Here is a 13,986-nt window from a genome sequence, read left to right on the forward strand (position 1 = left end):
TTGCATTTTACTTCAACTTGCCAAACTGATTGTGTTCAAATGTGTTATGCAGTAAAATAAATGTACGGCTCAAGAATAAATAAGAGACAACTTCAGTTTTATGACGAGTTTTCTGAATTTACTATTAGACATCTGGTTTTGAGTAAAATAACATAATGTAACATATATAGTTCATTTATTTGTACAATATCTATACATATTATTTATTTATTGATCTTTCTTTCTTTTAGTACTTTTTAAAAGCAAAATCAGGGAAGATTCACCATATCATATTGGAGAACCCATCTGCTCTGCCTCACTGCAATTAAAACTTTCTGTTTTGATACAGATAGCATTATGGCCACCTTCAGCATTAACTCCATCAACACCACTGCCACATGCAGCAGCAGATCAATTTAATCAGGCCAATATTATGCCATATGTCCCCTCTGACGTCACGTGGAGGGGGGCAAGACGTATATAACGGCGTCCATTCATCAAGTCCATTCATCAAGACAAACCGCACGCGCAGAAGAACGACGAGGACAAGTGCGCTTTTCCTATGAAGACTCACTGGACTTTCATGGACGTGCCGAGGATTTCTTACAAGGACATCTAACTTTTTTCCTTTCTTTCTTCATCTCCAAGCACTTTAAAACTTGGGAAGTAACGAATGAAGATACTTGCGCCTTTTTGTAGTAAAGTTTAGGATAAAGTGAGCGAGATGGCGCATCTGTCTTTGTACTGCCTGCTGTCTGTGTCGCTGTTGCAGTTGGTAAGGAACTTACACTTCATAATGTTTTAAATGAGAGTTTAGAGTATGTATTTGTTTTATTCACTGTATTTAGCTATTATTCGTCGTTTTATTAAAAGATGCTGCATCAATACGCCTCCTCTGCCTTTGAACAGGTGGCTTCGTCGGGTGTGTTTGAGTTGAAAGTTCACTCTTTCAGCACCACACGGCGCTTCTGCAGGAGGACGCGAGACTGCAACATCTTTTTTCGGATTTGTCTCAAGCATTCTGAGGACGTGATCTCCGCAGAGCCTCCGTGCACCTTCGGAACCGGTCAGACCAGCGTCCTGCGAGCGGACCAGAGCTCCATAGCCAGCAGCGCTGCCATCCGGGTGCCTTTTCACTTCAAGTGGCCGGTAAAGTTCATCGACATTTTGGACGTTACACTAGCCTAGATTATGCTCATTTGAGGGATAGTTCACCTAAATATGAATATAATAATGTTATGTTGAACACAATATAAGAAATTTATTGAAGAATTAGAAACCCTGTAACTATTAACCTCCATAGGAAAGACAAATACATGGAAGTCAATGGTTACAGTTTTCCAGCATTTTTCAAAATATATTCTTTTGTATTCAACAGAAGAAAAAACTAATATGGAACAAGTAGGGTGTGTAAATGATGACAGAATTTCCTTTTTTTTTTGGGTGGAATGAACTAAACTTTTAACCAAATGTAGGCCTGAATTAGTGCAGTAAACAATTGAAATGTCAGTTCATTATACTTTTCACCTATAGGTGAAAGCAAATGAACAATGCAAAATGCCAGCTCTTCTATTTTAACCAAAAAATAAATAATATTTAGAGATCTGGAATAATGTTTTGTTCTCTCTGTAGGGGACGTTTTCTCTCATTATTGAGGCATGGAATGCAGAATCGCCCAAAGAGCATCATGATTACACAGGTAAGTCTATCAGGGACTCAATTAAGATACAGACCTGAGTCACTTTTCATTATTCAGTGCTTCAAACTAAAATGTTTCTTCAATTTCCCTCAACAGAGAATCAAAACAACCTGATCAGCCGCTTAGCAACACGAAGGCGCTTGGCAGTTGGGGAAGACTGGTCTCAGGATGTTCACTTTGGCGATCAGAGCGAGCTTCGTTACTCGTATCATGTGTTCTGTGATGAGTTTTACTTCGGCGAGGCTTGTTCAGATTACTGCCGTCCTCGTGACGACACGCTTGGCCACTATACCTGCGATGAGAATGGGAACAAGGAATGTTTGGTGGGATGGCAGGGAGACTACTGCTCTGACCGTGAGTACCACCTGTGTGTGTGTGTGTATATATATATGTGTGTGTGTGTGTGTGCTTGAACTCTGTTGGGACAGTATGTCTGGGTCTCCAAAAAGAGACCGTTCCAGCTCTTTTCGGATTGTTGTGTGTTTGTGTGTGGTGGAACCTGAGCAGCAGCGATACGTCCTCTTTATCTCTCATATCTTTGTGTGTCTGATGGAAGCTAAGCTGCTCCTCCTAGGCTTCTGGATTTCTTTTGTTCAGCTAAACAAAGAAACCCAACAGATACACGCTAGCGGGCCGTTCAATGTGTGTGTGTGTGTGTGTGCACGCTTGCTGCAGCTCAAAATACAAAAGAGTGCATTACCTCTGTCAGCTCACCAGCTGCTGGCCCCAACACTTAACACACCCATTCATCTGCCCTCTCCAGGGGGGCGTGGTGTGTGTGTGTGTGGTGTGTGTAACCCCCCCTCTCTCTGTGTCTCCTCCCTCAGCCATCTGCTCTTCAGACTGCAGTGAACGACACGGTTACTGCGAGTCTCCCGGAGAGTGCAAGTGTCGTCTGGGGTGGCAGGGGCCTTCCTGCAGTGAGTGCGTTCATTATCCAGGATGCCTGCATGGGACCTGTTCACAGCCATGGCAATGTGTGTGTAAGGAGGGTTGGGGAGGCCTCTTCTGTAACCAGGACCTCAACTACTGTACCAATCACAAACCCTGCGCTAATGGCGCCACCTGCACCAACACTGGACAGGGCAGCTACACTTGCACTTGCCGGCCGGGATTTGGAGGCACAAACTGTGAGCTGGAGATTAATGAGTGTGACTGCAACCCCTGCAAGAATGGCGGCAGTTGTAATGTAAGTCAACTCACATGATAAAAACACTGTATTTTTTTCTTAGTGAAAACATAGCAAACAGGATGACAACATACTTAAAAATGTATATACAGTTGAAGTCAGAATTATTATCGCCCCTGGTTATTTTTCCCCCAATTTTTGTTCAACAGAGAGAAGATTTCACATTTCTAGACATAATAGTTTTAATAACTCATTTCTAATAACTGATTTATTTTATCTTTGGCATGATGAAAGTAAATAATATTTGACTAGATATTTTTTTAGACACTTCTATACAGCTTAAATTGACATTTAAAGGCTTAACTTAATTAATTAATTAGGCTAACTAGACAGTTAGGGTAATTAAGAAAGTTATTGTATAATGATGGTAGTAGACTGTGGTCTGTAGACTATCGAAAAAAAAAATAGCTTAAAGGGGCTAATAATATTGACCCTAAAATGTTTTTAAAAAAAATTAAAAACTGCTTTTATTCTTGCTGAAATTAAACAAATAAGACTTTCTCCAGAAGAAAAAATATTATCAGACATACTGTGAAAATTTCCTTGCTCTGTTTAACATCATTTGGGAAATATTTAAAATAGAATAAAAAAAAAAAGGGGGGGGGGGGGCAATAATTATGGCTTCAACTGTATTATATATATTACAAAATTTTATTATATATATATGTATAAACTGTAATAAAGCTTTAAAAGCTGTTTTTATATACATTAGAGATTAATTTCATACATTTTTTTTGATCTGACATATAGAAGACACCCACTGAAATGTAAATAGGTGTAGCAATAGTGTTTAATAATAATAATAATAAATTTGATTTGTATTGCGCTTTTCAAATCGCTAACAAGAGCATCAAAACACAGAAGAACATGAAATACACAAAAGGTAAGAATGAAAATAATGATAAAAATACATATGAAAAGAAAGCCTCATAACTTATAAGCAATAATAAAAAGACGAGGTTTAGGAAAGTTTCTTAAAACAGTCCAGGGAACTTGCGTTCCTGATGGTTGTGGGGAGAGCATTCCACAATTAAGGTGCACGACAAGAGAATGCCCTACCTCCCATGGTGCTGAGTTTAGGTTTGTCACATACATGATCAGGAGCAGAAACACGAACAGCTTGATAAGTTAAAATCAAAGTTTTAAAATCGTTGCGTGACAACAGGCAACCTGTGTAACTGTTGGAATACAGGGGTAATGTGGGAACGAGATGATGTGTGGGTTAATACACGTGCAGCTTTTTGAACATATTGTAAAATCTTAAGTGAACTGGCTGGCAGACCCCTAAATAAAGAGCTACAAAAATCTAAAGAAGACGTAATAAAAGCATGGACAAACCTTTCAGCAACTTGTGTAGAGAGAAAAGGACCGATGCGGGCAATGTTGCGTAGGTGAAAATATAAATGAAAAAGTCTTGTAAAGGATATTTAAAAAAAAAAGACAAGCTGTTTATGTATTTATGAGTGGCCCCAAAATTGTAATATTTTGTAATTTTAAACTTTATACTTAACCACACATGGTTTTACTCATTCATTAGCAAGAGGTTTTAATAATTTAAAATACAACACAATCATGTATTACATTGTAATACTTTAATAACTAACTCATTTTCATTTTTATAAATAAAGGGTCAGAAAGAGTGAGTCAGGAATGGGTCAGAAATGTTTTATTTTTAACCTAACTATGTCTCTTAATGACTTAATTAGTTATTGCGATGGGCTTCACGTGCATAATGAATTGTCAAAGTCAGTTGCTGGTGTTTGAGATCTAATTTTGTGTTTATGCTTTGCTAATATATTTCTAAATATATCTGTATTTCTCTTTTTTCCTTGCAGGATTTGGAGAACGATTACTCTTGCACGTGTCCTCAGGGATTCTACGGGAAGAACTGTGAAATCATTGCCATGACCTGTGCAGATGATCCCTGCTTTAATGGAGGCACATGTGAGGAGAAATTCACCGGTGGCTACGTCTGCCGATGCCCACCGACTTTTACCGGATCCAACTGTGAGAAGAGGCTGGACCGCTGTAGCCACAAACCATGTGCCAACGGTAAGTGGACAGTGCAACTTAACAAGTTCTGTCATGTATTAAAGCAATAGTTCACTAAAGAAAATGAAAACCATCATTTACTCACTATTGACTTGTTCCAGTACAGTTTTAGTTTTGTTGAAGATTTATTGAAGAACTGCAACCGCTGACTTCCATAGTAGGCTATTTGTAATTCTAACTATGTGTGTCAATGGTTAAAGGTTCTCAACATTTTTCAGAATATACAGTTGAAGTCAGAAATATTAGCCCCCTTTTGATTTTTTTCTCTTTTTTAAAATATTTCCCAAATGATGTTTAACAGAGCAATGAAATTTTCACAGTATGTTTAATAATATTTTTTCTTCTGAAGAAAGTCTTATTTGTTTTATTTCAGCAAGAATAAAAGCAGTTTTTAGTTTTTTAAGAACCATTTTAAGGTCAAAATTCTTAGCCCCTTTAAGCTATTTTTTTTGATAGTCTACAGAAAAAAAAACTATTATGTTTAGAAATGTGTTGAACAAATCTTCTCTCCGCTAAACAGAAATTGGGGGAAAAATAAGCAAGGGGATTAATAATTCTGACTTCAACTGTATGTATGTATATATATATATATATATATATATATATATATATATATATATATATATATATATATATATATATATATATATTGTGTCCAACAGAACACAACAATATCAAGGGAGAGTTAATGATGGGTGAACTATACCTTAAAAAAAGCCACAAGTTGAGTTGCTGTCTCTTTTTGCCGCAAAGAAGATATGCTAAAGCTGCTCAAACAAGAACACTTGATGGAAAGCAAATTCTAGTAGCTCCAGAAAGAAACATAAACCATTAAAGGATTAGGTCACCCACAAATGAAAATCCTGTTATTAATTTCTCATGCTCATGTGGCTCTAATCCCCTGAGACCTGAGATTCATCTTCAGAACACTAATTAAGATATTTTAGATGAAATCTGAGAGCTCTCTCATCCTCCACAGACAACAACGATAAAGAAATGTCCAGAAAATGAACTAGAAATTTGTCAAAACATTCCGTGTGGCTTCAGCTGTAATAACATGAAGCTCTAAGAACAATATTTTGCCCCCCCAAAAAAAGAAAAAAAAATGGGGACGACATTTGGTTCCTATTCTGATTGTTTTGGGAACATTGCTGTTTGTGAATGATGATGAGAGAGCTTTCAGCTCTCTTTTCATCTAAAATATTCAATGTTATGTTTTGAAGATGAATGAAAAACCCAGGGGGATTGGAACCACATGAGGATGAGTAATTAATAACAGAGTTTTCATTTTTTGGTGAACTAATCCTTTACTGCAATGCATTTAAATCTATTGAGCCCCCAAATAGAAAATAATAAACCATAAAATCGATACATATCAGTCATTCCAGTTGCAGAGTATCTGCTGGGTCTTAAAGTCTGAAAACGTCTTACTTTATTAAAAACTAAATTTAGGCCTTAAAAAGTCTTAAATCCACTGAAATAAGGGTTTTAGGTCTTAAATCATTTTAAATGGCTCTTCATTTTCTTATGTCAATGTAAAGCTCCAACTGGGCCAACACCCATCCAATCACCAACAACATATTTCAGTAAAAGTTTTAGGAAACATTTATTTAATTTCTCAGTTTACTTATTAATATGGCTTAACTATCTTCCTTACAATAACATTTGTTTTTAATGTTTTTAAGGTTTAAACTTGGCCATTTAAACATCTTTAGGCCTTGTGTAATTCATAAATTTCATTCATTATGGTCTTAAAATGGTCTCAAAAAGGTCTTCAAAACCCTGAAGTTAAGAGTTAGAAACCCTGAGTTAAATTTTAATTTGATTAAAATGTGGTCGATGATCATGATTATCATGAAGCTTCATGGAAAAGATCAGCTTAAAGCTTTCTGCTAAATGGTGCTAGTGTTACAGTATCTGTTACAGTTCTCCTCCACTACACCTGCTCATATGTATCCTCCTCTCTGTGTAATTGTAGGTGGTGAATGTGTGGATCTGGGTGCCAGTGCTCTTTGCCGCTGTCGCCCTGGTTTCAGCGGCTCTCGCTGTGAGACAAACATCGACGACTGTGCCCGCTATCCCTGTCAAAATGCTGGAACCTGCCAAGATGGCATTAACGACTACACCTGCACTTGCACGCTGGGTTTCACTGGTAAAAACTGCAGCCTGCGAGCAGATGCTTGTCTTACGAACCCATGCCTCCACGGAGGAACATGTTTCACTCATTTCTCCGGGCCAGTGTGTCAGTGTGTGCCCGGCTTCATGGGTTCCACCTGCGAGTTTCCAGTGCAGGCCAGTCTGGAGAAGATGGCACCAAGAGTTGGGCAGACTTCGCCCTCGGCTGTGGCGGTGTCATGTGTGTTAGGAGTGCTGGCTGTGTTTCTGGGAGTGTGTGTGGGACTGGTGGTGCTCAGAAGGAGAAGGCATAGACTGCGCAGACAGCAGCTGTGCGATTCCGTGTTTAATGATTTGGAGACGGTGAATAATTTAGACAGGCAGCACTATCCCTATGACAGAGACTTCAGTCAGGTGAAACCCTGCAACACCGAGGGCAGGATCTCTTTGGCTGCGTCTCACACGCTCCCTGCTGGGCAAGAGTTTCTGTGGAGTGCTGGAGGAGGGCTTAGATGAGATGTTTTAATGCCTAAACAACACACAAACACACTCATGCATACTCCAATATCATGAATACAAAAACTCGCATGCAGGGATGAGAATTTGGATGTAGCACTTGCTTTTGTCTTAATTTTTTATGAATGAATGAGTGAATGAATGAGGGATGTGTTAACCGAATAAGGGATTGGACCTTTGCCATCTGTATAGGTGGAAGACTGTAAACCAAAAACCAAAAGAGACCAACACGCACACCTCTGTGTGGATCTGTTTCCATATGAAGACAGACACGAGCACCAAATGCTGAAACACAGGTTGCAGTACTCTATATGAAGAGGACTGATGTCTTTATATAAAGATGAAGAAGTGTGAAAGTGACTCTATACAAAGAGAACTAAGTAAGGAAATACCTCTATTGACAGAGAAAAACGTCAGGTAAACTGAAGCGCATAAAGGTTTCTAGTTAAGCTCTGGGATCTGTATAAGACTGACAAAAGCAACCCTTTTCTCTTTTTTTAAAGGATGAGAATATTGTTAATAGTTTGTCAGGATGTTACAAGCAACAAGTGTTTTGATAAAAAATAATAAATAAATAAATATAAAATATGATTTAAATATGTGGAGAAGGGGAAGCTGGCAGAACACAGTCAGCAATATGTTCTTAAGACCAAATGGTAAGATTTTACTCCAGTTTTGTATTGCGTATTAAGCAGTGTGATTCTTCCTCAACTGATATGGGGAAATATGTGTCAGTGGTTCTTATAGGTTAAATACATTAAAATCTGATTTTCTTCAGTGAATGTTTTTTTTTTTGCCAGATGTTTCCTATTAATTTAATCCTAAGTTGATGCCTAAGTTTCTATTTTGCATTTTTGTACTTTTGCTTTCAATCATCGTCTTGTCTGTGTAAAGATTTTATGTTAATTTATTTTGTACATGCGTTTATTACTTTAAATGAAATAAATTATATGAGAAATACCTCTGCTCTTTCTGTTTAATTGATATCACACCATTTCATTTTTATTCTTAACCCTCTACCGCATGGTGTTGCCATATGGCAACATGATATTTATGTTCATTTTCCTGCTGCTGTTTTTTTAAGCCCAACGTTCTAATTATTTTGCTGGAAAGAGAAGACTTTAGTGTAGCCAATGATGTGCTTTGGTTAAGTCACATGACATGCAGTTTTTTGTTTTGTAGCGCGATTTCTGACAGACTGGCGTTTATTGTAAGTAGTTGCTGAATGCAAATGTAAATGTCAATAAAAACAAAGGATCAAATTATGTCAGATCCACCAAAAAACAAATTCCCTCCAGTAAGTTATATAATGTTAAATAATGACATATTCACAACTTTAATCAAATTAGTTTTGTGTAAATAGGCCAAATGGCAACACTGCAATAGTGGAACATGCAATATTGCAATGGGTTAGCTAGATAGCAAGGTCATCTGTGAACTTTTAACTATAATAACATGAAAGCTAGTAGTATAATGTGGATTAGTCATATGTTAAGGGTATTTGCATTAAGGATAAAATCTAGTTTGAATGGCAATGCTACTTTTGAATAGACATGAATACAGGGAGCTGTGTATTAGCAAACACCACCATGTTCTATGGTAAGTGAAAGAAGAAAAGGACAGGTTCTTCCTGCAGATGAAAGAGATGATGAGATGGGTTTTAGTAACCATGAGAATGATGCAGATTAGACATTTGATAAGAGCAGTGATAGAGATAGTGTAGGTAAGTTAGCTTAGATGGAGGTAGGGCAGGTGGAGTAGTATAGTATAATATATAAGCATTGTTAGCTAGTAGCTACATTATTCTGATGCATCTAGATATATTGGACTTGTTTTTTATTTGTTAAAATGTTTACTGGAGAAAATATTTATATTTATTGTTTGTTATACAATGTTATATGTTAAAGCTTATAATACTGAAAGCAACACAATTATTGATTTTAAGGAGAGTTATACATTTGAAATTTCAAAGTTTGATACACTGTTGGAAACACTCCATACATAAACCCACACGATACACTGTATATATGTTCACATGATACACTCCATACATATACACACATGATACACTCCATAAATATACACACACAAAACAATCGCATACATATACAAATATCCTGTACATATTCTCACATTGTACACGCATACATATAGACACTTGATACACTCTGTACATATACACTCCTATCAGGGTCTGGGATAGAAACCGGGTCTCTGGCATGAGAGGGGAGTTACGAAACTACTGAGCTACATACATGTACAAATATTTTATACTTAGACACACATGATACACACCATACATATACCTATGATACACTCCTGTCAGGGTCTGCGCTAGAATAAAAGACACACCCATCCCTATAGCCTAAACACCCCATACAGTACATATACAAATATTCTATACATAGACGCACATGATTCATATACACACATGATTTACTCGATGCATATACACATGCACCAATTCTATACTCCATACATATATAAATAGTCTATACATATACACTCCATACATATACACACATGATTCACTCCATACATATGCACCCTTAACATATAATCACACAAATATTCTATACATATACACACTAAACATGTAAACGCATGATACACTACATACATCTACAAATATTCTATACATAGACACACATCATACATATAAACACACATGATTGACTCCATGCATATACACCCTATACATATACACCAATGCTACACTCTATACATATACACACATGATACATATACACACATGATACACTACTATCATGGTCTCGGATAGAACCCAGCTCCTTTTATAAAGCCTGAAGATTAGCCGCACATGCTGCATCCTAACAAGTCACCTGTTTAGAAACAGAAAGCAAAAACCAGGAAACAGAACGAACCAAACACAAACCCATAACACCTCCCCCTTAAAAGAAAGAGATTATAACAATCTCTATCCTTAACTTTTTATAAATCCCCAAATAAATTTAAACAAAAACAAATGAAAATGAAACTTCCCTTTATTTTAGAAAAAAGTTGAGCAATCACACATTTGGGCCTTGTGGCATGAACGGCCTAGGTGGAGATACGTTTGTTTTCAAGGACAGAGTAGCATAACAGTATGTTGGCTTTCTCAAGCCAACAAAACTAAAACAACAAAAACCAACACCAAGCATTGCTTTGCCGAACATAGGGATATCAGCCCTGTGTTAGAAACATCAAAGGATTGTGATCAAATACGCTATCACCTCAAACTACACTCCCAAATATCATCGGGCTAAATAGAGACACATTCGTGATCGCATAGATATCAGAAATAAACTTACCCACTTCAAATGCTTTTTTCATATTTCTCAAAGCAATGCAAGAGAAAGCGAGAGACTGTCTCAAAGTCAACAAATTAAATGTCAAACATAACATAACATTTAAAACAACAATTTACATAGGAGCAAAGTTCAAATAAATAAAATAATAAAAGCAGTGGGTGAGCCAAAGAAAGTCAAACGAAAAACCGATCCTCCAAAGCAGTGTGTCAGACACAATTTGGAAGCTCCTTTTATAAGTGAAGTTTATTCATAAACAAATTTCGAGAGGATCACGTGCTTATGATTGTTCGCAGCTGTTCCAACTTTAGCTAATGACCGATTATCCTATCAGACGACCCTTAACTCACTATAAATAACCAGACTTTTTCTCATCTCAATATCTTCATCTCGAAGAAACCCCCCCACCCAACCCTACTTTCCCTCCTTTCAAACGGGCGTCACGGTGGCCAGCGATTAGCGCTGTTGCCTCACAGCAAGAATGCCCCTGGTTTAGTTCCTTTCCAAACCAGACGGCATTTCTGTGCGGAGTTTGCTCGTTCTCCCCGTGGTTGCGTGGGTTTCCCCCGGGTCCTCCGGTTTCCTCCCACAGTTCAAAAACAAGCACTCTAAATAATTAATCAAAATACATTAGCTAACCTCTGAGTACACCTTTCAGTATACATATCTAACACTTAGCTACAACAAGCAAGAAGGGGAGTTATCGAGATCTACCTGAGCTCAAACTCCCCTCTCACCTTGCAACGGGAGGGAGCCCAGGGCTCGAGGATCTTATAAGCTCAGGGCTCTCTCCCGGGACAGCACGCCAAACTAGCTTTACTATCAATCATCAGCTAAGTGTCAACTCTTGAAAGCATAAAAATTAGCCGCACCTGAGGCATCATAATGAGTCACCTGTTTAGAAACAGAAAGCAAAAACCAGGAAAGAGAACGAACCAATCTCAAACCCATAACACTACACACACATGATTCACTACATACATATACACCCTATACATATAAAGTCCATACATATACAAATATTCTAGACATATAAACATATTACATTTTATACATATACAAATATTATTTACATATACACACAAGATACACTCCATGCATACATACATACATACATACATATGCTCCTGTCAGGGTGTGAGATAGAACCCGGGTCTCTGGCATGAAAGGTGAGTCACAATACCACTGCGCTACTGGGAGCTGATGAAAGAAAGCAGCAAAAGGCACACCCAATGCATGAATGATTCACGCCATACATATAAACCCTGTACATATACAAATATTCTATACATATACACACAAGATACACTACATGCATATACACCCTATACATACACAAAAATTCTATACATATACACACACAAACAAGACACACTCCAGTCATGATCTGGGATAGAACCCAGGTCCTTAGCATGAGAGTTGAGTCACAATACCACTGCTCTATTGGAAGTTACTGAAAGATACAACACACATGATATATTCTTTACATACACACACAGGATACACTCACACACGATTTACTCCATGCATGCATATACACCCTATACATATCCAATCCATAGATATACACACAATACATTCTACACATATACAAATATTCTATACATATACAGTCCATACATATACACACATAATACACTCCATACATATACAAGTATTCTATACATATACACTCCATATATATATATATATATACACCCTATAGATATACACACGATACATTCTATACATATACAAATATTCTATACATATACACACAAGATATACTCCATGCACATGCACTCTATACATATACACTCTAGAACCCGGGTCTCTGGTGTGAAAGGTCAGTCACGATGCCCCTTCGCTACTGGAAGTTGATGAGAGACAACAACAAAAGGCATACCTTATACATACCCGATTCACTCCATAGTCCATACATAATCACATGATTCACTTCATGCATATACACCCTATACATATACATATACACTATACATATACACTCCATATATATACACCAATGCTACATTCCATACATATACATTTATGATACATTGTAGTTGAAGTTGATTAAAAACAACAACAAAAGGCATGTCCTATACATACATGATTCACTCCATACGTATACACATGATTCACTCCATACATGAACACACATGACACATTCTATACATATATTTGAATAGTCTATACATATTCACGCAAATACACACATGATTCACTCCATACATATACACCCTATGATACAAATGCTACACTCCATACATATACACACATGATCCATTCTATACATAATCACCCAATACACACACACACACACACACACACACACACACACACACACACACACACACACACACACAAATATAATACACTCTATCCATATACAAATAGTATTTACATATACACACATAATTTACTCCATGCATATACACCCTATATATATACACTAGGGATGTAACGGTTTCAGAATTTCACGGTACGATAATTATTGAATAATTTACAGGAATAAGACAACACAAGGCACCCCATATACATACACTTCACTTCATGCATATACACCCTATGCATATACACACATGATTCACTCCATACACATGATTCACTTCATGCATATCCACCCTATACATATACACACAATAGTCACTCCATACATATACACACGATACATTCTATAAAGTTATACAAATATTCTATACATATACAGTCCATACATATAAACACGATACATCCTATACATATACACACATGATTCACTCCATACATACACAAACATGATGGATTCTATACAAATAATATGCATACATATACACACTCGATACATATACTCACATTCACATTTATTCTACACAAATACACTCCATACATATACACACTTTTATTCCTGTCAGGCTGGGGATAGAACCTGGGTCCTAGGGATGATAGATCACTCACAATATCACTGCGCCACTGACAGTTGATGCGACAAGTCAACACAAGGCACTCCATATACATACACTTCACTTCATGCATATACATCCTATACATATACTCACATGTTCACTCCACACATACACACCCTATACATATACACCAATGCTACACTCCATGCATGTACACACATGATACATTCTATACATATAAAAAAATATTTTATACATATACAG

The 13,986-nt window shown here is 37.1% G+C and overlaps 1 protein-coding gene and 1 long non-coding RNA gene across 2 annotated transcripts; one reads left to right on the plus strand and one right to left on the minus strand.

Moving 5' to 3' along the window:
* Positions 1–518: 518 nt before the first annotated feature.
* dlb (deltaB) lies at positions 519–8,510 on the plus strand. The gene is given in 7 exon segments (NM_130958.1): positions 519–754; positions 889–1,128; positions 1,612–1,678; positions 1,775–2,032; positions 2,506–2,867; positions 4,703–4,919; positions 6,898–8,510. Coding segments are annotated over 7 exon segments (1,848 nt in total). The 5' UTR covers positions 519–703; the 3' UTR covers positions 7,551–8,510.
* LOC147844055 (uncharacterized) lies at positions 1,960–3,442 on the minus strand. Its single transcript, XR_015491434.1, has 2 exons — positions 3,300–3,442; positions 1,960–3,256 (listed from the first exon to the last, which is right to left on the minus strand). It is a non-coding gene; the product is annotated as an uncharacterized LOC147844055 (long non-coding RNA).
* Positions 8,511–13,986: the final 5,476 nt, after the last annotated feature.

Source organism: Danio rerio, chromosome 5 (assembly GCF_052040795.2).
Source record: "Danio rerio strain M-AB ecotype USA chromosome 5, GRCz13ab, whole genome shotgun sequence".
Classification (NCBI taxonomy): Eukaryota; Metazoa; Chordata; class Actinopteri; order Cypriniformes; family Danionidae; genus Danio; species Danio rerio.